The sequence below is a fragment of the Octopus sinensis genome, linkage group LG3 (assembly GCF_006345805.1).
Source record: "Octopus sinensis linkage group LG3, ASM634580v1, whole genome shotgun sequence".
Lineage (NCBI taxonomy): Eukaryota > Metazoa > Mollusca > Cephalopoda > Octopoda > Octopodidae > Octopus > Octopus sinensis.
In genome coordinates, this window is record NC_042999.1 from 102,739,003 (window position 1) to 102,765,485 (window position 26,483).

Below are 26,483 nucleotides of genomic sequence, written 5' to 3' on the forward strand. Positions count from 1 at the left end.
TGTAGAGAGAAAAGACCTATTAATAAAATTAAATTAAAATTAAGATTAACATTCATAAGACAGTTCAACTTGTCATGCCACGAAAATTAATGGAAATTACCACGTGCTCTTGCAGAAAAAAGGAAAGTAAAATATGAATGTTAATCTTAATTTTAATTTAATTCTATTAATAATTCTTTTCTCTCTACATATTCCATTTTAATACATATTTTTGATAAGGTTTTTCAAAAACTGAAACATGTAAAACAAAACCAAAGCATTCTTTTTTTAATGTATTTATATCAGGTCATCCCATAAGTTCTGTCCGAATTTTGAATAAAGAAAACAAGTGATCAAATGTTATATTTGATTGAAATTTAATCATCAGTGTACTTTACCTGATTATCTATGACTTACTTCCATCTATTTACAAGCTTTTTAATCCCATCAATGTAAAACTCTTTTGGTTTCAAAGTGAAGAACTCTGAAATGTCGGTTTCGACCTTCTCCTGGCTTGCGAAAGTTATGTCCCCCAAATGATTCTATAAACTATGAAACAAATGGTAATCTGAAGGAGCAAAGTCGGTAGAATAAGGTGGATGAGGAATTTTTTCCCAACCATGCTCTTCGATCTTCTGTGATGTGATCTTGGCAGTGTGGGGTCGTGCATTGTCCTGATGAAGCATCACTCCTTTTTGATTCACTAAAGCAGGTCTTTTTTCTTCTTCAAAGCTTGGTTCAAATGCTCTAATTGCTGACAGTAGACTTGAGCATTGATTGTTGCATTAGGTGGTAACAATTCAAAGTGAATTACTCCTTTGCAATCCCAACAGATAGAGAGAGGAATCTTTTTCCCCATGAAGTTCCCTTCTTGGTTGTGGTTGAGCTTTTTCCCTTTTACCAAGCCACTGTTTACGATGTTTAACCTTTCAATAGAAGATCCATTTTTTATCACCTGTCACAAGTCTATCCAAAAAGGATGAAATGAGTTTGCGAGAATGGAGAGAAGTGCAGATATCAACTCGGGCTTTGCGGTTGCTTTTGGACAATTCATGAGACACCCATTTTCCAAGTTTAGGAACCTCTCCATGTTGTTGATGACGATGAACAGTTGTATGGTTTGAACTAAGCTTTATTGCCAATTCTTCAACTAATAATGCAGGATTTTCTTCAAGTAATGCTTTCAGGAGCTTATCATCAAACTCAACTGGATGTCCTATTCAATCTTCATTTTCAAGGCTGAAATCTCCACTTCCGAATTTTGCAAACCATCTTCTGCAAGTTCTTTCATTCAAGCATTCTTTCCCATAAACTGAGTGTTTGTTTCGAGTTGCTTCGGCTGCAGAGTTTCCTTTTTTATACTTATAAAGCATTATGCGCCTCAAATGCTTTTTGGATACTTCTATGTTAGAAAGGGTTTTAATCAAAGAAATTTTAATTCTATTATTCTGTAAATCATCATCATCATTTAGCATAGTAAAATATTTAATTAGTTTAAATGTACACAAATGCATAAAAATAATTTTTAATTCCATTAGGCATTCTAAAATACTATAAAATTTCATTCAATATTAAAAAAAGGTAACATCGGACAGAACTTATGGGATGGCCTGATATAAAGGAAAATTAAAATGTACCCAGTTTTAAGACAGTAGCATTTTCATTCTTTTTCATAAATATCTACTTACTCATGTGTTACCTCAGTAGCATTTTCATTCTTTTTCATAAATATCTACTTACTCATGTGTTACCTCTACACATTTTAAAATATATATATATATATATATATATATATATTATATATATATATATATATATATATATATAAAATATTATTAGAGACAAAACCACTATTTTGCAAAACAAACAAGGAAAGACTTAATCAATACATAAAATTTTAATAAATAGTCAAAAAAAACCGCCACTACAATCGTTTCTTCATAATTTGACACTGAATTATTGGAAGTCCACCTGAAGATTGTCGATCAAGACAAGAAACGATTGTAGTGGCGGTTTTTTTGACTATTTATTAAAATTTTATGTATTGATTAAGTCTTTCCTTGTTTGTTTTGCAAAATAGTGGTTTTGTCTCTAATAATATTTTATAATATTTTACTATAAAATCGATTTAATCCTAAATCTGATTTTTTCCCTGTAAATTTGGATTTATTCCCTAATATTTAATATTTAAATAATATATATATATATATATATATATATAATGAGCTGATGCATGTGGCTAAGAAGCTCACTCAGTGACCATGTGGTTTTTAGGTTCAGTCCCACTGCATCACTTTGGGCATATTCTACTATAGCCCTGGACTGACTGATGCTTTGTGAAAGGATTTGGCTGATGGAAACTGTGTAGAAGCCTGTATGTGTGAGTGTGTCACTGTGTTTGTCCTCCACCACCACTATTTGACAAGTGGTGTTAGTTTGTTAATGTCCCTGTAACTTAGTGGTTAGAAAAAGGATCAATAGAATATGTACCACACTTAATAAGTATTGAGATTGATTTGTTTGACTAAACCTTTCAAGGCAGTGCCCCAGTACAGTCACTGATACAAAAGGGAAAGACCCTACATTAACATGGAATAACTTCTATGACAAATAGTTCACAATAGGCGTAGGAGTGGCTGGGTGGTAAGTAGCTTGCTTATGAACCACATGGTTCCGGGTTCAGTCCACTGTGTGGCACCTTGGGTAAGTGTCTTCTACTATAGCTTCGGGCCGACCAAAGCCTTGTGAGTGGATTTGGTTGACAGAAACTGAAAGAAGCCTGTTGTGTGTGTGTGTGTGTGTGTGTATATATATATATATATTTGTGTGTCTGTGTTTGCCCCCCCCCTCCCCAACATCGCTTGACAACCGATGCTGGTGTGTTTACATCCCCGTAACTTAGCGGTTCAGCAAAAGAGACCAATAGAATAAGTACTAGGCTTACAAAGAATAAGTCCTGGGGTCGATTTGCTCGACTGAAGGCGGTGCTCCAGCATGGCCACAGTCAAATGACTGAAACAAGTAAAAGAGAAAAGAAAGTTTAAAAAACAAATATAATATCCCTATGTATTATTTCTTCTGAGATACTTGATGTTTTGAAAATGCTCTTGAATAAGTCCCATGTTTTATTTGGAAGATTTCCATTGCAACAATTTTTTTCCAATGTAATTCATGATCCTTTACAACCAATAGCCATTCATTGATGTCTTATATCTAAGGTATAATGTTGCTTTTCCTGCACTCTGATTTTAATGGCTTAGGAGAGGAAGGGCAGCACCAGTGAATTTCATAGTCTCCAACATTTATAGGAACAACATAGTTCACCTCAGATTAATAACCTGGTCCAAATACTTATGTTTAACTTCTAAAAACATTCAAGATCCAGACAACGCTGTTAAATTAGACAGCAAATCGGTCCTCAAAACATAGACTGCCCGGTTGATTTGCATACAGTTTCCACCTACTTCATCTCACTGATAGGGCTTGGGTTAATATCAGTCTTGCTCAAGATGCCATTGTGATATTGAACCCCAAAACCACATAACTGCATGACTAACTTTGCAATAGCATGGTCATGCTTTGATCTATCTGCTAACATATCCGTCCCAAAGATGTTTTCTTGTTCACTCATACTTGGCTTTGTTTGAGATATTAACATACCTTGAATAGATCCTTAATTAGTTCAATCTTCCTGTCACCTCTGCTGCTTCATGCTTTTCCTAATCTCTGCCCCACAGATTGTCATTTTCTAGAATTCCTTCCTGCCTAATTTTTTTCCTTCAGTTCTTGGTCTACAAATTTTCAAACTGACTATCAGCTGCATTAATATCTCCATCTACTCTAGGCACAAAGCCTGAAACTTTGGGGAGGGGGCCAGTTTATTAGATCGACTCCAGTATGTGACTGGTACTTAATTTATTGATGCCGAAAGAATGAAAGGCAAAGTTAACCTCAGTGGAATTTGAACTCAGAATGTAAAGACAGATGAAATACCGCTAAGCCTGGTATCCTAATGTTTCTGCCAGCTCGCTGCCTTACAAATGCTATTAGCACAACCTCCTTATCATCAAAGCACTGAACTGATGTATCTCTATCATCCAATATTGATTAGTTTCTCACATAGACTCAAAATCTCTGATTTTACTGGTGAGACATGGAAATTTATGCTTTTCTCATAAAATTGGGATACGAAATTGGAAGTGAATTAAAATCAAGTAATAAAAGTGATTCAGAAGCTTACATCTATTCGATGACACTACATATACTGATATTTCTCAAGTTTAAAATCCTATCATGAATGATAAAGTTAAAATATGAAGACAGGATATTGATATATCCAATTCACTGCTTGATGCATCTCTCTTCAAGCATGGAAGTTTTTGTTAGTATCTCTGGCTCCTTAATGCTGTTGTACCAACTTGATACTGACTAGGGCTCTGTCAGTCTTAATAAACATTTTTGCTGAGTAGAAGACATGTGTAGTAAAGTGCCTTGCCCATGACATAACGCATTTCTTGCACAAGGAATCCAATTTGCAATCTTTTGATCAAGAACCCAGTTGCTGAACCACTTATCAGAATGTGTTAAATTTTGGAATGGGAAAAAAGAACAGCTTTTAATGTCTGTTTTCCATGCTGGCATGGGTTGGACAGCTTGACAGGAACTAGCAAGGCCAGGGGCTGCACCAGGTTCCATAATCTGTTTTGGCTTGGTTTCTAGGATTGGACAGTTTGACAGAAGCTGGTGAGCCAAAGGACTATGGCAAGCTCCGATGTCTGACTTTGTATAATTTCTATGGCTGGATGCCCTTCTAGAAGCCAACCACTTTACAGTGTACACTGGGTACCCTTTATGTGGCATTAACACCTGAGAGGTCACTGTGTAATTCTCAGAAAACAAGACCCCTCAACTAAGTGCGGTATAGCATTGAGGCACGTGACTTTATGCCAGGTGTTGAGAGGTTAAAGTGTGTTAGGACAGAAGCAGATGCCTTGCTGTAAAGGAGATAAATGGCTACTGCAATTAGAAAGATGTGTTAGGACATACCCTCAAACTATAGGAAGGTGAATATAACAGTATTCACTCTTATATTGGGAATTGGACTGTGTACTTGGATGAGTTCATGAGGGTTTGAAAGTTGCAGATGGATAGATATGGTGATAGAGGGGAATGCAGTGAGGTGGTTTAGGAAGATGAGTTTCAGAGGAATGGATAATAAGAAGATGAGTTAAAGGAGAGAGATTCATTGGAGAATGATTGTGTGCTGGAGTGTAGACATAAATGGTGTTTTTAATGCCTCAGTTTTGCTGAGATGGATGGGTCTTAAGTACAACAAATCACCTATCATCTCTGTTCCATTAAAAATTTCTTTTGTAAACATGGTAGGAAAATAAATATATGGAGTCATAATATCCATTTATATGTAATCTAAATTTTTGTTAAGATGGAATTACGGTTAAATAACAAAACTTTCCAAGCAGAACATCTTAAGCTATTGTAAAAAAGTACCCACGAACCTAATTTCACAGCAAAACTAAATACTTTTGGATATGACTTCATTTATTAATAGAATATAATTAGTTTGTCTACTTGCATGCCACATAAATAGAACAGCTAACATATTGGAAAGTGATATTCCACTGCTTGTCTAATTGTATATGGATGTTACTCTAGATTCATGGTTGAAATTAGAAACCCTGATTTAAAGCCATGGACTTGTATGACTTATATGTAATGGGATTACGCTGTTATGCTGATTCTGCTTGAGAATTATGTTAAACTTCTGTCAGTGGAGAGCTCAACATCTTATATGGTAATTCAGAAAGAGTTAATTCAGTTGATCAAACAACTGATTCCTCATTGTTGATTGATAAGGATCCACTGCACTCTGTGTGTGTGTGTGTGTGTGTGTGTGTGATTTACAATGGGACCTAATCATTGTTCTGAGGTGAAGTCTTAATAACAACCAACTGCTAAGTTTAAGAAAATAGACTGAAACCAATTGACATTATGCATAATTATGACAAGTGACTTCCACTTTGTGTGTAATCATGTACATCTGTGTGTATGCATGGAGATTTGTATAGGTGTGTGTGTATATGTTTCAAAGTGTCTACATGTGTGGATTACTCTTTTACTCTTTTCAGTCATTTGACTGTGGCCATGCTGGAGCACCGCCTTTAGTCGAGCAAATCGACCCCAGTACTTATTCCATCAGTCTCTTTTGCCGAGCCGCTAAGCTATGGGGACGTAAACACACCAGCATCGGTTGTCAAGCGATGTTGGGGATACACACACACACACATATACACGACAGGCTTCTTTCAGTTTCTGTCTACCAAATTCACTCACAATGCTTTGGTCGGCCTGAGACTATAGTAGAAGACACTTGCCCAAGGTGCCATGCAGTGGGACTGAACCCGGAACCATGTGGTTGGTAAGCAAGCTACTTAGCACACAGCCACTCCTGCACCTAGATAATATTATGTACATGTATCATATTTCTATACATTGATAGTCATCATCATCATCGTTTAACGTCCGTTTTCCGCGCTAGCACGGGTTGGATAGTGTCTATATATATTTGGCTATTTTGTGTGGTAATGTATTTGAATGTTTTGTAGTATTTGTGCTCTTGTGACAAATAAAGAAATCACTGTAATGCTTATTACTTTTAATTATCATTATAATTATAAAATCATTTTCATTTACAGTTATGAAATCATTATTATTTCTTGTCTAGGACAATATATCCTGCAGCTGTCTAAAAGCTATGAATGTCATTGCCTGGTAATGTATTATTATATATGCTTCTCCTCTCCTATTTCACTCTTTCCCCTTCAGCTCACTCTCTCTTGCTGTTTAAGTCTCTCTCTTTTGTGTCTATTTGCCTCCCTCACTTCTCCTCTCTCCAGCTCTCCCTTCCTTTCCTCTCTATGTCTCTCTAATTCTCTCCCTTCTCTCCTGCTTTCTTTCAATCTCTGGCAGTGTGTAGGTCTCCTTTTTCTCATTTTGTCTGTGTGCCCTCCTTTTTCATTATTACTGTGTATATGTGTATCCTTTCTCTCTCTCTTTCTGTTTTTGTCCTCCCCTCTCCCCTCAATTTTTCCTTTTCACACTACCTGTTTATGTAACGGGAATCAAATATTAACATGAATATTTAAACTGAATGATCCACTTCTCTTTCTCACTTCATTATCTTAAATAATTTTACATTTTAAATTTCTTTTAGTTCACTGTTTTAAATTTATTCTTTCCTACAATTACCTAAGTCAAGTTATTTTGCAAAATTAACTACTTTTACCGCTATGTACCATCACTAACTACTCAACTATGAAGCAAAGTATGGAATTCGTCACACATTTATCTATTTATAAATAACTGGCATCTCCGTGTCCTTTTTCGTTAATTTTTTTTAATCACTACTATACTGTACTATATAATATACCTAATATATCTAGACATCTTAACAGATTTTCTATAGATTTTTAACCAACACTGTATATGTAGACAGAAGTGAACAATATCAGACATGGATAGTGTATATTTGACCAGATGTTTACACCTGTCTAAACATAGTGTAAGCTAAATGTGTGTGTGTGTATAAAATACAAAAATGGGACATGAACGCAAAACATCCAGACAGTTAGGTGAAACAAAAAAGGGAAACAAAATATCCAGACAGATGATACAAGGAAAACAAGGACGGATCATTCAGAGTTTTCTATCTTCAGTCGAGTTCCAGATTATCTTTGCAATTTCAGCTGGTTATACTCGAGATTGCTCCAATCTGGCCAGCGCCAAGGAAAAAATAAGCTAAGAGCATTACATTCCTTGGAAGAAAGCAGCGAATGTATACAAAAACAAGGACAGAAAAAGACACGTTACACAAATACAAATAACAGTACATAACAACAGGTGTCTTTTAACTAAGGACGAATTAAATTAAGCTGGCATGTGTGGAAGTAAAGCCTTACGACAGGGACATAATTTAACAAGTACAGGAAGGAATGTAGATGTTGCATGGACAGTAGTCCAAGCAAGAAAGAAAGGTCAGGCTTGGTCGAACACTGATCATCTGGGGAGAGAGAGATGGAGGTATAGAAGAATTATGGAGGGGCAAGAGAAAAATGAAAGGGTCGGTCGGTCGGTCGGTCGGTCGGTCGGTCGGTCGGTCGGTCGGTCGGTCGGTCGGTCGGTCGGTCGGTCGGTCGGTCGGTCGGTCGGTCGGTCGGTCGGTCGGTCGGTCGGTCGGTCGAGAAGTAAGCCAAATCATATTGAAATCATGTTTTATTGATAAAGAGATAATTCAATCTGCTGATGTATAAGTCAGCAAAACAAGGAATTATGTACTTTGCATAAAGGCACAACACAATGATACACTAGTAAGAATTGAGCTTATAACCATGTTGGCCAGCAGATTAGTACTTTGAGTTTGCACACATACAAACATATTGTTTTTCTATTTTTAAATTTTTCAGTGGGTGGTAGGCATAGCTATATGGTAACACAATTTGATTTCCAACAACATGGTCCTGAGTTCAGTCCCACTGCATGGCACCTTGAGCAAGAGTTTTTTCTTATAGCTCCAGACCTCCCAAAACCTTGTGAGTAGGTTTGGTAGATGCAAACTGAAAGATGCCTATCATGAGTGTGTGTGCATGTTCTTGTGTGCTTGTGCATGCATGCATGCGTGTGTGCATGCATGCTTATCTGTGTGTGCTTGTCTGTGCACTTGCATGTGCACTTGCATGTGTATGGGTGCTTGTGTGCATGGAAGTGGGCATGTTACTGTTTCCTAGCCTTGATGTCACATGCTGATTGTAAATGAGTTATGACCATGCAAGTGATGTCCTTCATTTCCAATCTTCCAAAACACATCTGGTCATGGGGAAATGTTACATTATCTGGAAGCAGTTGAGGGTTGGCACCGAGAAGGGCATCTCGCTGTAGAAAATCTACTTCAACAAATTTTGTCCAACCCACATAACCATGGAAAATTGGATGTTAAATGATGGTATTCATAAGTACCAAATTAAATCTAACATCTTAAGTTTTCTTCATGTATTCAATTTTACAGAGGTCAGTGGGGGTAAGAAATGACCAGTAGTGTGCAGGACTAACGGAGTCACAGTATTTAGTGCCATCCTTTGTGTTCAAATATGACAAAAATGACTATCTAAGAAACACAATGGATTATTGCTCCCATATATGAGACAGTCCTGCTGCTTCAGACACACTTCCATCTTGGGGCCACATCAGGAGAAAGGAAACCACCACCATCATCATTACCATTGTTGTAATGTTCACTCCTCTATCATCATCATATATCTGCCTTCCATTCTGGGATGAGTTGGATGGCTTGACAGGAACTGGCAAAGCCAAGGGCAGTACTGGATTCCAAAATCTGTTTTCATTTGAATTCTACAGCTGGATGCCCTCCCTCGTGACAACCACTTTACAGTATGTACTGGGTGCTTTTTTTATGTGGTACCTGCACTGATGCTTTTTATGTAGCACCCTGTGTTTACAAAATTTGTTGTGGCAGATATTTTGTAATTGGATGTCCTTCCTGTAACTGAATTTTACCTCTTTCTTAACAAGGTAAAAGTTCACCATGGGCAGACATGTTTACTGGAAATGAAATTTTAAAACAAGGTGCATCCACTCACATATGCACACATTGATGTGCAAAGACACGTACCTCTATATATATATATATATATATATATATATATATATATTGTTTTAATCATTGGACTGTGGTCATGCTGGGTCACTATTAATGGGTTTAATTGAACAAATCGTCAATCCCAGGACTTTATTTTAAAACCTGGTACTTATTCTATCAGTCACTTTTGCTGAACTGCTAAATTAGGGGTACATAAACAAACCAACATCAGTAATGTGGTTGTAGGGTACAAAGCCCCACCACCACGTGTGGAGGCACAATGGCCCAGTGGTTAGGGCAGTGCACTCGCGGATGGAGGATTGCAGTTTCGATTCCCAGACGGGGCATTGTGTGTTTATTGAGCAAAAACACCTAAAGCTACACGAGGCTTTGGCAGTGGGTGGTGGCGACCCCTGTTGTACTCTTTCGGCCCAACTTTCTCTCACTCTTTCTTCCTGTTTCTTGAGTAATGCTGCGATGGACTGGCATCCCGTCCAGGTGGGGGGGAACACTTATGCCATAGAAACTGGTAAACTGGGCCCATGAGCCTGGCTAGGCTTGAAAACGGGCGCCTAAATAAATGCACGCACGCACGCACGCACAAATAAACACCCTTATAATCATTAAAGTTTATTTAAATCTAAAATTACACATTCAAATTATTTGTTATAATGTGAATATTTGATATTTAGTAGACATGCCTCTTGCATTTTTCGATGCACGGACCCTATTAGGCATGATGTTGATCAGATGATGAATATTCTCTTGAGGAATTAAGTCACATATAGAACTTGAAACATAAAAATATCAATTAATAAAAACTATAAACCATTGCAAATTAAGATGAATACAAAACGATGTTTTATGGTGTCTATTTACTTTTGTCTGTGCATACACACACACACACACACACACACACTATGGGCTTCTTTCAGTTTTTGTGTTTTTGTCAACCAATTCCTATCACAATGCTTTGATTGGCTGAGGCTATATGAGGGGGTACTGAAAAGTTCCTGGCTTTAGCTAAAAGAAAATACTGGCGGATTAATCATGATTTTGTTCAACATATTTCCCTCTGATTCACACACTTATTGCTACAGTCCTTCAGTTTTTCTAAGACCTGTAAAAGAACTTGGAAGGTTGGGCTTCCAATCAGGCTTTTTGCAATACTCGAACTTTTCAGCACCCAATTGTGTGTGTGTGTGTGTGTGGAAGACAAAAATGGGCTTCTTTCTGTCTATCAAATCCACTTACAAGGCTTTGGTCATCCCATAGTTCTAGCAGAAGGCGCTTGCCTAAGCTGTTGCACAGTGGGATCAAACTTAATCACGTGACCATGCAATCAATAAAATTCCTGGAAGGCTAAACTCAGAATAGCTGCAGTCCAATGACTGTAATCAGTAAAATAAAAAAAAAATGCTCCCTGAAAAATATAGACATATGTATTGTAAGAAGTTTATTTAGTCTTTAACTATATTATAAACTGACCTGTAACTCTTAACTGTAGTAGCAAGTGATTAGTTTTAACTTTATTGGTGATGCTAGAGTATCAAAGGGCTTTCTAGAACAATCACTTCCTATTGACATTTGAGTGACATATAAATAAAATAGAGCAAAACATAGAGGAAGTGGTCTTCTTCAAAATAATGTCAATTTGAAGAAGAGAGGTGGTGGTAGGTTGGAGGAAAGCTAGACTTGTTTAGTCCCCAATTCAGTTCCAATCTAGCAGACTTAAAATGAAAGATTCCATCCATGACCATCCTGCATATATTTTCATGAGTATATCTAGGATTGTATTATACAATCACTTTATATATGTATTTGTACATATATTGTATATGCATGTGTATGTATGTATGTTTGTGTGTGTATATATGAGTGAGTATACATGTGCCATGCAGCTTGCATGAGGGTGTTTATACATCCATATTTATTTTCAATACTTTTCTCGCTGTATTGCGTGTTCATTTATTTTTTTTATTTTTGATCTATGTAAATTTTATTTTTGATCTATGTCAATGAAGATATTTCCTTCGTTTTGCTGCTTTCCTTTCTACAAAATGAGAAGATATATTGTGGAACTGTTATTTTAATGTGTTGTATATTTATCACCTGATGTAACCTATCTGCACTGCCCGATGCTCCTGGACCAGTTGTTGAGTGTTCCATTTATGAGGGATCAATGCTAGATATGTTGAAACAATTGTCATGATTAATAATAAATTCTTGTATATTCCGTCTTTCATTTACCATATATATATATATATATATATATATATATATCTCACGTTAAAAGCACCAATTGATCGTGGCCGATGCCAGATTTCCCTGGCACCTGTGCCGGTGGCACGTAAAAAGCACCCACTACACTCGCAGAGTGGTTGGCGTTAGGAAGGGCATCCAGCTGTAGAAACACTGCCAGATCAGACTGGAGCCTGGTGCAGCCCCAGGCTTCGCAGACCCTGGTCGAACTGTCCAACCCATGCTAGCGCGGAAAACGGACGTTAAACGATGATGATATATATATATATATATATATATATATATGAGAGAAATAAAGAAAATAGTGTATTTTGCTGTTCTACATGGTTTGCTTAACCTGTTAGAAATAGTAGCTTAATCCCCATCAATTTTAACCTGGGATCAAATTTCCCTCTGGGAGATGGATTTAGTGATGGAATTTCAGAATTTAAACAAAATTTGGTGAACTCCAGTGGGGGAAATTAATTTTAGGCTGAATTTTTGTTATTCACAATGCTTTAATTTGATTTATTTTCCTCAATGTTGATCTTTGAGGATGTTAAATTAATGCAAGACAGTTAATGTTATGTAATAAATTATATTGTATACAAATCTAACTTGTGTGTGGCTGTGGTGGGGGAGGAATCAGATGATGTGGTAAAGAAGGAAGTAAAATAAAAATGGTTAAGAAACACTGATGTTTACCTGAAGTTTCCTTGGTTGCATGTAGCTTGATTGCTGATGTAATGTAATACTGTTATTCTTGTGAGCTTGTTTCCAATCAGGGGTAGCCTAATATCTATTCTTTTTTCTTTTTTGAAACTGTTTTTCTTTTTTTCTTTTATTTTATTTTCCTTGAAAAACCAGGATTAAAAAGAAATGACAGTATTGATTTAGTAACTTGCTTAGTTCAGGTGGCTGACACTTGTTATTTACAATGGTTTCTCATATTCCATTGTAAAATATAAACTAGAGTCTCTCTGAGATTCCTCTCAGACCACATAGTTGTTGTCTGCAAATAATAAAAAAAGAGAAACATTGTATTACGTAATTCTGAAAAAAAATATAAGTAAAGAAAGGCTGGAATACTTTTGATTGTAGGATTATAAAAAGAAAAGTCAAATAAGTTGTTTTTGGAGTGTCTACACTGTTACTGAGCTAACAAAAGAACTGCTAGCAATAGCAGTCAAATGACCTTAAATAGCATCTTACTGTCTTAAAAAAGGGAAATATAGATAGTTTCTGATATAGTTATGGTTGAAATGTCTTTGGCTGACAAGTGTTTCAATCAAGGCTAATGTGAAGCTAATCCTGCTTAAATCTTCTGTCCTGGTCAGTTTCGGCTAAGAGGATTTGCAAGACAAACTGGATAGCCTCATTTACATTATTTACATTTGACTTATATTTGTCCTCATCTTGTTTGATGTAAATAATGTACATAATTCCCCATCACTTATAGAACTGTAGATAGCCTCAGCTGGAATGATTTAAAAAAAAAAAAATCTATTTCAAAGTTTAAAATTTTACTAAAACTATATTAAAAAAAATAGTTTTTGCTTACAATAACTATTGATTACATTACAGGCAGGTCTGTGTGGCAAAGATGGTTTTGTAACCTATGGTTTGGGGTTCAGCCCTATTACTCAGCACCTTGGGCAAGTGTCTTCTATAGCCTTACACTCAAGTATTTTCTAAAGCCTTAAGTTCTATTTATAAAAATGTATGGCACTTGAGTGAATTTTATAGATGGAAACTGTGAGGAAGCCCATGTGAATATATTTGTTTGTCCCCCACCACTGTTTGACAACCAGTGTTTCTTTACATCTCTGTAACTTAGCAGTTTGGCAACAGAAACTGATAGTATAAGTACTAGACTTTAAAAAAAACCTACAACTGGGGTTGATTTGTCTAAACCTTTCAAAATGGTGCCCCAGCATAGTTGCAATCCAATGACACTTTAGTATTAATATGAATTTTCTATAGTTTTAAATTATAGACACCACATGTGGTAAGATGGCACATCATAAGCAGTTTCAGAACCACTTAACTAAGTTTGATTTGGGAGGAGAATTGGCTACTAGTTCTATGTAGAGGCTCTTTTGGCTGCTAGTTCTATGTAGAGACTCTCTTTTGGCTGCTAGTTCTATGTAGAGACTCTCTTTTGGCTGCTAGTTCTATGTAGAGACTCTCTTTTGGCTGCTAGTTCTATGTAGAGACTCTCTTTTGGGCTGTAGTTCTATGTAGAGACTCTCTTTTGGCTGCTAGTTCTATGTAGAGACTCTTTTGGCTGCTAGTTCTATGTAGAGACTCTCTTTTGGCTGCTAGTTCTATGTAGAGACTCTCTTTTGGCTGCTAGTTCTATGTAGAGACTCTCTTTGGCTGCTAGTTCTATGTAGAGACTCTCTTTTGGCTGCTAGTTCTATGTAGAGACTCTCTTTTGGCTGCTAGTTCTATGTAGAGACTCTCTTTTGGCTGCTAGTTCTATGTAGAGACTCTCTTTTGGCTGCTAGTTGTATGTAGAGACTCTCTTTTGGCTGCTAGTTCTATGTAGAGACTCTCTTTTGGCTGCTAGTTCTATGTAGAGACTCTCTTTTGGCTGCTAGTTGTATGTAGAGACTCTCTTTTGGCTGCTAGTTGTATGTAGAGACTCTCTTTTGGCTGCTAGTTGTATGTAGAGACTCTCTTTTGGCTGCTAGTTGTATGTAGAGACTCTCTTTTGGCTGCTAGTTGTATGTAGAGCTCTCTTTTGGCTGCTAGTTGTATGTAGAGACTCTCTTTTGGCTGCTAGTTGTATGTAGACTCTCTTTTGGCTGCTAGTGTATGTAAGAGGACTCTCTTTGGCTGCTAGTTGTATGTAGAGACTCTCTTTTGGGTGCTGTTGTATGTAGAGACTCTCTTTTTGGCTGATTTGTATGTAGAGACTCTCTTTTGGCTGCTAGTTGTATGTAGAGACTCTCTTTGGCTGCTAGTTGTATGTAGAGACTCTCTTTTGGCTGCTAGTTGTATGTAGAGACTCTCTTTGGCTGCTAGTTCTATGTAGAGACTCTTTTGGCTGCTAGTTCTATGTAGAGACTCTCTTTTGGCTGCTAGTTCTATGTAGAGACTCTCTTTGGCTGCTAGTTCTATGTAGAGACTCTCTTTTGGCTGCTAGTTCTATGTAGAGACTCTCTTTTGGCTGCTAGTTTATGTAGAGACTCTCTTTGGCTGCTAGTTCTATGTAGAGACTCTCTTTTGGCTGCTAGTTCTATGTAGAGACTCTCTTTTGGCTGCTAGTTCTATGTAGAGACTCTCTTTTGGCTGCTAGTTGTATGTAGAGACTCTCTTTTGGCTGCTAGTTGTATGTAGAGACTCTTTTGGCTGCTAGTAGTTGATGTAGAGACTCTCTTTTGGCTGCTAGTTGTATGTAGAGACTCTCTTTTGGCTGCTAGTTGTATGTAGAGACTCTCTTTTGGCTGCTAGTTGTATGTAGAGACTCTCTTTTGGCTGCTAGTTGTATGTAGAGACTCTCTTTTGGCTGCTAGTTTAGTTGTAGTAGAGACTCTCTTTTGGCTGCTAGTTGTATGTAGAGACTCTCTTTTGGCTGCTAGTTGTATGTAGAGACTCTCTTTTGGCTGCTAGTTGTATGTAGAGACTCTCTTTTGGCTGCTAGTTGTATGTAGAGACTCTCTTTTGGCTGCTAGTTCTATGTAGAGACTCTCTTTTGGCTGCTAGTTCTATGTAGAGACTCTCTTTTGGCTGCTAGTTCTATGTAGAGACTCTCTTTTGGCTGCTAGTTCTATGTAGAGACTCTCTTTTGGCTGCTAGTTCTATGTAGAGACTCTCTTTTGGCTGCTAGTTCTATGTAGAGACTCTCTTTGGCTGCTAGTTCTATGTAGAGACTCTCTTTTGGCTGCTAGTTCTATGTAGAGACTCTCTTTTGGCTGCTAGTTCTATGTAGAGACTCTCTTTTGGCTGCTAGTCTATGTAGAGACTCTCTTTTGGCTGCTAGTTCTATGTAGAGACTCTCTTTTGGCTGCTAGTTCTATGTAGAGACTCTCTTTTGGCTGCTAGTTCTATGTAGAGACTCTCTTTTGGCTGCTAGTTCTATGTAGAGACTCTCTTTTGGCTGCTAGTTGTATGTAGAGACTCTCTTTTGGCTGCTAGTTCTATGTAGAGACTCTCTTTTGGCTGCTAGAGTGTCTGTCTTTGATCAAAACTTAATCCATTAGCATTTAACTGGCTGTATCTGGCCCAGATACTCAGCCTGCATTATGTCCAATGTGACTAGTTCTGACCTCTCACGCACCTCTACAATGCCATTTTAAAAATAAACCATCACCTCATTGAAATCTTGAAGCTGCAAGATAATGCATTATAGTTCAAAACCATGTGAATAAACATTTAATTTGACAGTAATCTGAATGTGAAAGGGTTAAAACACATAAAAGTCAGGTTCTTAAATCAATTAGAATCATGGTACAGTTGACCAAGTCAAACTAACTTGTGAGTGACAGCTATACTTTGCTTTAAGTTTACCTTCAACTCCAATTAGACATTGAAGAAGAAAAAATGATTTACTTGTAACTTTATATTTTTTTAAAACATGAAATGACTTTACAAGTAGAGAGGAAAACTGACAGCTTTAATAGATCTGAGAACTATAACTAAGAGCTGGTTTGAACTTAGATATGAGAATTTATGTTGCTCTGAGACAAAATGTAATGCCAACCAGATATATGAACTCTGAGCAACCTACATGATAGCCTTTGGGCAACTTGTGGGCTGTGTGGCTTGCAGGATTGGTATGCTTAATGGAAAAAACTAACTTGAATTTTTTTTTTTTTAGTTGTGCAGTTTGATTAATGATGAGCCATATTTCATGTTACCTGGTTTTTGCAAAAGGTTGCTCATTGCTGCTCTGATTGCTTGACCTGCTAGAAATAACAGCAAAATCTTCTGCGAATAATTTTTTAATGTCTTAAGAATAAAGGACTCATTGGAAACAGTCTGTGGTGGGGGATGCAGGGTGGTCATAGCTGAAAAATACCCTTTGATCAAAGGGCAGTTCAATTAGAGCTGAACTGGAGCTAAACAATAACAACAAAGAACATGAGTTATTTTTGCAAGACAGATAACTGAAGTCAGTTAAGATTAATTTTTCTTTTCTAAATTTGCAATTGTCTGAAACTTATCTATGAAAGGATGACAGGCAAAGTTGGTACTGGTGGGATTTGAGCTCAGAAATTCCACTGAGGTCAACTTTGCCTTTCATCCTTTCAAGATTGTTCTCTGTAACCAAAGTGTTCCTTTCAAAATTGTTGTCTTTTGCCTATGCACGAAAATTCGAAACAATATGAATAAGTTTCCTTCAAATTCACTGTCTTTTGCCTATATTTAAAAACAATTATTAATATTTATTTTTCTTTCAATTTCCAGGATTATCCCAGTTGTCATTCTCATAGGTTGGTTCTCATATTTAAGAAAAGAGTAAGTTATTTTTCGTTTTTCAAAATGCTTATAGTATAGAAAGTTTGCTTCTGCGCTGAAAAGACCCATCAAGCCAAGTGAAATCATAGTTATGGCCGATGCTGGTGTTGTGTAGCTGGCACTTATGCTGGTGGTATGTAAAAAGCACCTTTTGAGCATTGGCCCTCATGCAAGCAAGGTGACCAATGCTGGTAGCACATGGAAAGCATGTTATAAGTGTTTGGTTTCATGGAGGCAATGACGAATGATTGAGACCTTTGGCATTATGCTGTGCTTGAGAAAACCAAGCCAAGTAAAATCGTAGTTGTAGCAGATACTGTTGTCATGCAAATGGCACCCATGCTGGTGGCACATAAAAGCACCATTAGTCTCAAAGTGGTTGGCATTAGGAAGGGCATCCAGCTGTAGAAACAATGCCAAATCAAACTGGAGTCTGCCTTCCAGCTTCCCAGCCCTGGTCTAACTGTCGAACCCATGCCAGCTTGAACAATGGATGTTAAATGATGACGATGATGATGATGATTAATATTTTTCTGGTTATTCAATTATTCATGAAATAACCTAATCTGGAATTCTTGTAAGTTTCACAACAAAAGAATCAGAAGCTGAAGATAATTTGTAAGGCAATGACATTTTAAAAAGAAAAAAAATTATCTTTTACATTTTAGCTTGTTTCAATCATTAGACTATGGCCATGCTGGGGTACCACCATGAAAATTTTAGTCAAATAAATTGACCCTAAAACTATTTAAGTCTGTTACTTATTCTATCACTCTTGCCAAACTGCTAAGTTATGGGGATATAAATACACCAACACCAGTTGTCAAGTGGTGTTTGGAACACACATACATAACTATATATTGTGTCTAGGGAGGGTCATTAAGCCAATAAAAATAAAAATACAAAAATGAGGGGTGTGTGCCTGTGCATCCACACACACACACAAGGTGCCATCTGGTGAGAATGAACCTAAAATCCTGTGATTGAGAAGCAGACTTTTTACCATGTAACCGTACCTCTTAATGTTTATTTTATTTTGTTTTAGGCTTAGATAAAATGATAGTAACAATACTCTAAGTACTTCAACTGTAGTTTATGTCCAGTTTGAAATTTTAATAGTGGTGGTGGTATTTTGTTTTAGATGAGCTAACTGTGACCATATCCTCTTTTGTTTAAAATTAGTGGATATAAGATTAAACATGCCTTTTTTCAAGATGGCAGAAGTGATTTAAAAAAAAAAAATTTATTGGAACATTTAGTTGCTACTTCTAGCAGGATAAATGACCACATTGATTCTGATGTTAGTTTTCGTTGATTGATGCTTAAAGTTGAGAAACACGATTAAAAAGGAAATCTCAAAGGTTCTTTAACTTGCAGAGCCTGGATTTCAGGAAGAGCCTAAGGCTTTTGCTGGCACACATATATTAAGATATATAACATTGACTCCAACTCCTGCCAGTATGGGAAATAGACATTAAATGATGTTGGTGACATTCCTCTTGAATTTTTGTAAGTCATCTCCTATGAGAAAGATAAGAGCAGGGAGGGAGTTCCTGTGAATCAACCGAGAAGGAAGGGATAGGAGAGGTTTGGCCACAACAGTGGTGATGAGGAAACAAATGGGTCAGGAGAACCTGAATATGCCTTACTAGGTTTGAGGCAGGAACCCTGAGCACATGAGGAGCAAATGCTTTTATAGTAAGGGAGAAAAAGCAGATGGAGGATACAGCATATGTGGGCCAGAGGCTGGTGTAGGTTTTTGCATAACTTTATGCCAGTCAGTTGTCAGGCCGTTTTCTGGATGTGGTTTAGGGTGTCAATGTGCAGCAGCATCCCAGCACTGGATATAATACTGTGGGCTTCATCTGAGCTTTGCAGTTTCAGCAAAGTGATAAACAGAAGTGAGATGGGTGAGCTGAATTTACATATCACAACCTCTGACTCACACGCTTGCTGTTACTGCTCTCTCTCTCTCTCTCTCTCTCTCTCTCTCTCTCTAGTTTATCAGTTACTACGAATGGCCTTTGCTCCTGGCATCATGTGTGACAAAGCAAATTACATTCATTTTCATTTGTTAACCTTTTGACTAGTATCTGGTTAAATGTGTCTTCTAGCGATGGAAAAGAACAGGAGAGGTACAAATTGCATTGTCCAATTTGTCTTTGTATTCATTTCAGTACATTTTAATTTTAAAAATAAGTAACAAAAATTGTAACTACTCTGGCAAAATCAGTGAGATGGACAGTCTAAAATTAACGTTAGTTTTAAAATGGTAGAGTATAGCTGGAGGTGGAGTGGGAATTTAGTTGTTATATCTATCTATTAGGTCAGATGACACACATATATTGCCTTATGTAATAAATATGTGGAGTATACCTGTGGGCCATACCTTGTGATATGGCCAACTGTTTACTTGCATGATCTGACTCAAGACTACAAATAACAAGAAGGATGCTTTGAAAAATGAAGTACAACATTCAGTATACCTGATGTTAGATGGTCTGGTCATGGTTGGAATGCTTTTGATTATATATTTGCTCATTCATGTCATAACAATAATTAACACTATATAAAGATGTTATAAAGACAATCTCAATAGCTTAGAATATTCTCTGGAGTCACTCATTTGTAAGGAATGGTGATTATGATTAATGTACTCAACCCTAATGCCAGTGATTTTTTTTTTTTTTATTCAGCTTGGTTTAGCTGATCACACACCTCTTTCATTATCCATACTGGCTGAATCTAGAAGAGGCATTGCCCATGGCCTTTGTAGGCCTCACCAAAGCTGGTGAAATTGATGCTGTGGTGTTCTGTCTTAATTGTTGCAGTTCAGCAAGTGCAGGAAAGATATGACCAAGAAGATTCCCATGACCCTATGTTTTCAGGGAATAGTAGTTAGTGCAAAGCAGGAGGAGTTGGAAAAACAACTGATTAGGGGTGGAGAGATAAATGGATCAGAAATATCTGATTAGAGAAGGTTTCAGAATAACCAGATCTGTGGTACAGAGACTGTTATTGTAACTATAATAGACACACTTCAACCTCTGCCCCACTTTCATGCTGTCTCTGTTAGTGATGTAATACTAATCGTTACATATGTGTGAATATGTACCATGTACTCTTGGGGAAAGCAAAACAATAATCACATTCTTTTTTTAATAGTTATATCTACCTTTTGAACTCCTCTTGCAACTGGACAATTCCAAAGGAATATTCTGTGGAGGTAAGTTTGATTTCACTATTTTGTTACATTTTCCATTTATGGGTGGAATAGATATTTGCAAATATCCATTGACCACATAGTCTCACCCAAAATACACAGATACAAGAGGTAGCTATAAAGGTTGGCAAAAAATGGTATTTGACCATATTAGCACTCTTAAATCTGTCTAGCACATCACAGTATGTAAAAGTAGATGTGTTATGGTAAAACAACGAACATTTTACTGTCTTAAGTTGTAGGATTTATAAGACCTGTTACTCAGTTTCATGATGTATAAATGATTGACATCACATCATTTATTCTGAACAAGACTCCAGTTCATCTTGGGTTTATTCATTTGCAGCTGAGTGGACTGGAGCAACATGTAATTAAGTGTTTTATTGAAGAACACAATGCACTGTCTTGTCTGGGAATTGAAAGTATGATATTGCAACCATCAATGCAACAGCCTAACCCCTAAACATTAAATTCAGGCACAGAAGGAGCCAGTGGTTATTTTTCTCATGTGAGCAGCATTGTTTTAGGGTATCAGTTTTGATTTTGTCAGCATCAACCAGCTTATTTATCTCCACTGAGTACTTGTTTGATAGTTATCACTGATGGAAGGTCAATTTCTTTTTGTGCCAGTATCAGACATATCAAGTCTCTTCCCAATGCTTTCCTAATCTGAAGTCTTTGACTTCCCCATTGATGCTGTAGCCTTTAACATGGGGACAGTTTTTCTTTTGGTTCTATTCTAGGCACACTACTCCTTGATCACCTAATTAAACTCCTTTTCCACAGTACAGATTTTTCTTCAGAATGAATCTATATTTTCTTGGCTAGGAACCTCTGAGCTATTTATTGATTGTTCTCTTGTATCTTTCTAAACTGCTGACCAGTTTCAATTAAATTTCTTATTTTCCTATCAGTTACTCTTTTTGGATGCTGGAGACTTTGTCTTTAATTCTTGTTTGAAAGTAATGAACTTGTACTCTAGTATTATATATTTACTATCTCTCAGCATTTTTTCTTTTCAAGTTTCACTGTTTGTTGGTGAAGAACAGTTATTTGTTTTGGAAGTGATAAACAATGCCACATAACTGATAGTTTTCTGTAGATCAAGGAATTTTTCTCATTTTCAAAACCTTTGTTGGTACATTTTTCTCCTGTTTTGTCATGCATGATCTGTTATCTCCAAGGTACTACTTTGCAGTTAATTTCCCATAATGAAGGGATATTTTACAGTTGTAATTATTCACTTCTAATTTCTTTAATTACTATTATTTTGTTAATGTAAGATGCATGTAGTCTTTGTAAAAAGTGACTGAAAATACTGTGAAAATTGCTGTAGGGATGGAGTACCCAATGTTTTGGGTAGACCTTCTTTCAGGGTAAAGATGGCAAGAGGGAAGTAAACGTAGTTTCACATTCCACTCTGACTCAAACATTGAGTACTCTACTTCTCACAATAATTTCATTGTACTCTTTTTGTTCCTTTCTATAAATATTACAAGTTTTACTAATACAGAGTGAAGCTACATTTACATGAAAAATCTCACTTGGAATACATTTCTGCTTATATTCTTGCTTTCCCAGTTTGAAGTTGATTTTTTTAACCGTCACTGCTACTGTTAGATTCATTGACCATATGTTGTGAACAATCAGCCAGAGTATGAGGTAACATAGTCGCAGTAGTGCTGTCAACTTGATTGTAAGATAGCATAGTAGTGGTTAGCTTGAATGCAAGGGAACATAGTGGTCAGCTAGAGTGCCCGATGGCTCAGTTAGTGCATAGCATAATTATGTTGTAGTAGCATCAGAAACCTATTTTGAAGATCTGTCCATTCTAGAACACTGATATGGCTTTGTCCAGTATTTACACTTTTATGTATAAAAGTACTCCTTTTTCTGTATAGTTATAAACTTGCATTCAGTAAATGTTACTTGTAGTTGTTTTACCATAAAATAATTTACTCTTGGGTGTAGCATGTGTCAGTATACTTTCCTTATATAGCACACAGAAGGATGATGTTCTTTTGACAATTTACAGAAAGTCAGTTATTATTGAGTTTATAACCTCAATAAAAAAAACTCAACTGTTTTATAGCTTTTGTCTTTTTTTCTATAACTAAAAAGATTTTGTTTATGTATTTCAATGTTTTTTTTTATTATTCTCCAACAGTGATGTTGCTGTGTTCAGCCTCATTATTTGTAGTAAATCCCTACATAGCTATTTGTGTTCCAAACTCGAGTCACTGTCTTCTTCAATAAAAGTTTACTTAGTGAAAATCACCAGAAAAATAACTTAAGGAGGTTAAGTAGGGCATTAATGTGGAAGATTTTATCCCTCATATGTACACAGAACACCTCCCTATTGTAAATGTGCTACTGCTAATGCAGTGTGTATGTTGGCATATATGCTTGTGTGTTTTTATGTATTTGTGTAATTGTGCATGTATATATATATATGTGAATTTTATGCATTTATAAATAACATACAAGTTCAAATTGGTAGATGGCTATAAGACTGGAAGGTATATTTCTATATTTGGGGTCCATTGCACAATATATCCCTGTTTCCCTCTTCTACTCTCTGTTTATTTCCTACTCTTTTATCCGTCTATCGCTCATCTTTTTATCAATGACTCTTTCTCTTTTAAGCCAAACTGTTTCTATTCACTTATTCACTGCCTGAATAAATAGGGTGTGTTTTGTGTAAAAACTAGATTTTAGGAACGTGCATGTATGAGTGTGAGTGTATATATGTATGCATATATATGTATATATACTGTATTTATATCCACTAGCACTCTCATTGTTGTGTATGTAAGTATGTACACATTTTCCTTATATATTGAATGGCATAAGGGCAAACTATATTTGAAAAATATAAATTATTCTATTAATTTATAACACCTTAATTTGTAACTAGTTTGAGTGCTAAAATACGGAACTCACTGCCCTTGAGTCACTCTGTTACTTCTGCTAAATATTAATTTATATAGTTATATTTTGAAAGATATGGAGGTATCAAAATACTTATTCACTTTAAGGTAATATTTAGTCTTCTATGTAGCCATGAAATAAACATATAACCTGTAATCAGATTTGTAATTTTGTAATTTTGGATGAATTCATATGCAGTGGGTAAACATGTTTGAAGCTTAACCTTGCGTAAAAAAACTACAAAAATGAAACAAATATATCGTAGCTTATGTACAAGAGAATTATGCAAAGATTGAGTAAATAAAATAGCGAACTAATTTAATTTCAATTTAGATTAATGCTCAACGATAAGATATATATTTAAATGTCATAATGACGTAAGGGAAATAACCCTGTCCTTAAAGCTAAGGGAGGCCACTCTATCAGCACCGAAAACTGACTTGTCAATAAAGAAACTTCCTCGACAACGACCAAACGGTTCTCGCCATTTATTAGTCTATCAAAGAAAAAGAATATATTAGATAAAACCGTTCTAGATACACAATACCCGAGAAAAGAACAGGACTTTTTTGGTTACAAATCTATCTAATTACAGTTAACCTAGTGTTAAACAATTATTTGAACAGACTAGTGATCTTTGCTGATTTCTGTTGATAACTATCATCATCATCATTTAGCGTCCGCTTTCCATGCTAGCATGGGTTGGACGGTTCAACTGGGGTCTGGGAGACCAGAAGGCTGCACCAGGCCCAGTCTGATCTGGCAATGTTTCTTGAAGGTGCTGTAGTGTGAAGAGGAAAATTCTTAAGTTCTACTAATTATACAAGACACTTATTTCTACACCACTCCAACCATACTATCTCCCCACTTTTTTTCATACTGTTACTCCAGATTATTCCATTACCATTCAAGCACATCAAACGGAATACTCTATGTGTGATAATAAAAGATTTAGGAAAAACTGAAGAAAATGTCTTTCTTAACCATTTTACTGCATACTGCATACCTGCTGCATGAAGACTTACTAGTAAGGTTGGTGTTAGGCTATTTATATAAAGCCAAGAAACCTTAATTATGCCATTAGTTATATAGCTAAGTTAGCAGAAGAACATTGAAACTCTAAAATAGTTTGGTGGGTTGGACATGAATGCAGTTTTCTTCAAGTTAGTAAAAAAATGATTGCAGCGTGGAAGGTGTTTGTAAGCCATTTAAGAAACACACAAAAGCCGTTCGATTCACTTAAACATTTAAGTTTAATTTGTCAAAATATTTTCGTCACTATACGACCACGACCTGTTCACTGATAAAAATCTGTGCTGCATCCGAGATGTAGCATGGATTTTTGTCAGTGAACGGTCTTATAGCGACGAAAATATTTTGACAAATTAAACTTAAATGTTGAAGTGAATCAAACAGCTTTTGTGTGTTTCTTAAATGGCTTACAAACACCTTCCACGCTGCAATTGTTTTCGTTCTAGCACATGATCTCAGATCAAATCACTTGCTATGCAAGTACATCTCAGTAAAAAAATGACTGCTGTTGAAAGGCTGTCAATGTGTGCATACTTGTTATGAGTAATTCTGGCCAAACAATACTGAAAGACAAATCCTCAATATTGGGAATGAATCTGACTTTCAGCAGTACAGTGACAAATGTAGGCATGTTTCTATATCATCCCATCAAGGAAGTGTAATCTTACCATAACAGCAAAATGTAGTGATGGAGAACACTGAACGAGGTAACACCATATAAGAATTATTTCAAGATTGTTTTCCCTGCCTTTACTGACTCAAATTAGTTTGTTCTCATCACTATGGATATAATTAAAAAAAATAATAAATCTGGATAGTGTGTATATTATCTTCAATGTTTGAAATCTTTACAAACTCTTGTTTTATTCTGTTTCAGAATGACTCCACGGCATTCCTGTTCTGGTTCAATAACAGCTTTCCAGTAGGAATCTACATCATAGTTTTAATTGCTATCCCGGTTAGTACACTTTATAAAATGAGAATGGCTTTGCAATATTTTGTTTGAGGGGAAATTTACAGATGGTGTTTACATATCATTGGTAGTTAAAAAAAAGGAATAACATCTAAGAGAAAGAAATGAACAGTATAAGTTGATATTCCCTGTAGAGTCATAAAATTGTTTCTATCACTTGAACATGGTTCTGGTGGGTCTACTTTATGGTAACTCTATGAATCTCATTTTTGTTTAGTTGCCTTCTTTTCTGTAAGAATGAACAATGTTTTCAAATTAAAAAATTTCTGTGTTAATATTGTTAAAATTTTTATTGTAGGATGCAAGAAGCACTTTTTGATTCTGTCTGAACTAAGGAGTGGTAACTGTTTATGCCTAAACATTAGATAATTCTACATTGCAATATATTTCTATAAATGCTTGTGATTTTTAAGGTTATAACTCCAGTATGAGTGGCCTGATGGTTAATGTGTTGGAATCACTATTGCAAGATCATGATTTTGGTTTCCAGACTGGGTAGGCAGTGCATTCTTTTTGCATTCCTCCAATCCACTCAGCTAAAAATGAACACCAACAACAGCTGGAAGTTAGTCCTGTGACTGACTTGCATCCCATTTTGGGGCTGTATTGTACTCTGTTGCTTATATACCTCAACTTGGATAAACTCTTGCTTAATGATCCTGTAGGCTCATGTTAAACCTAACCCTAGCCAAAAGAGAATATATAACTTTGGTGAGAAGGTTTCTAATGTTGACATTCTGCTTCTGTGTAGTTAGAACCATGCATATTCAATCATTTAGGTTGTGTAAATGTCAGGTGATATCTGAAAAAAAGTCATTTGATAAAGTAATTACAGTAATTAATACTTCAAGTTTTGTAATACACTATTGAACAGATGATTTAGTTTGAATATAACATATGAAAAATGGTTAATGCAGGGAGCATTAACCTGTCCAAAACCTTCCCTGGTTTGATGATAGAAACTGCAC

At 36.2% G+C, this 26,483-nt stretch overlaps 1 protein-coding gene across 1 annotated transcript in view; it reads left to right on the top strand.

Annotated features, from left to right (window-relative positions):
• Positions 1-26,483, top strand: part of LOC115209512 (aquaporin-9-like) — a 200,740-nt gene that overhangs the window by 18,336 nt on the left and 155,921 nt on the right. Inside the window, exons 6-9 of the mRNA XM_036501207.1 lie at positions 6,722-6,768; positions 17,306-17,356; positions 20,522-20,582; positions 25,420-25,500. Of these exons, the coding sequence (XP_036357100.1) occupies positions 6,722-6,768; positions 17,306-17,356; positions 20,522-20,582; positions 25,420-25,500 (240 nt within the window). The remainder of the gene's footprint in view (positions 1-6,721; positions 6,769-17,305; positions 17,357-20,521; positions 20,583-25,419; positions 25,501-26,483) is intronic.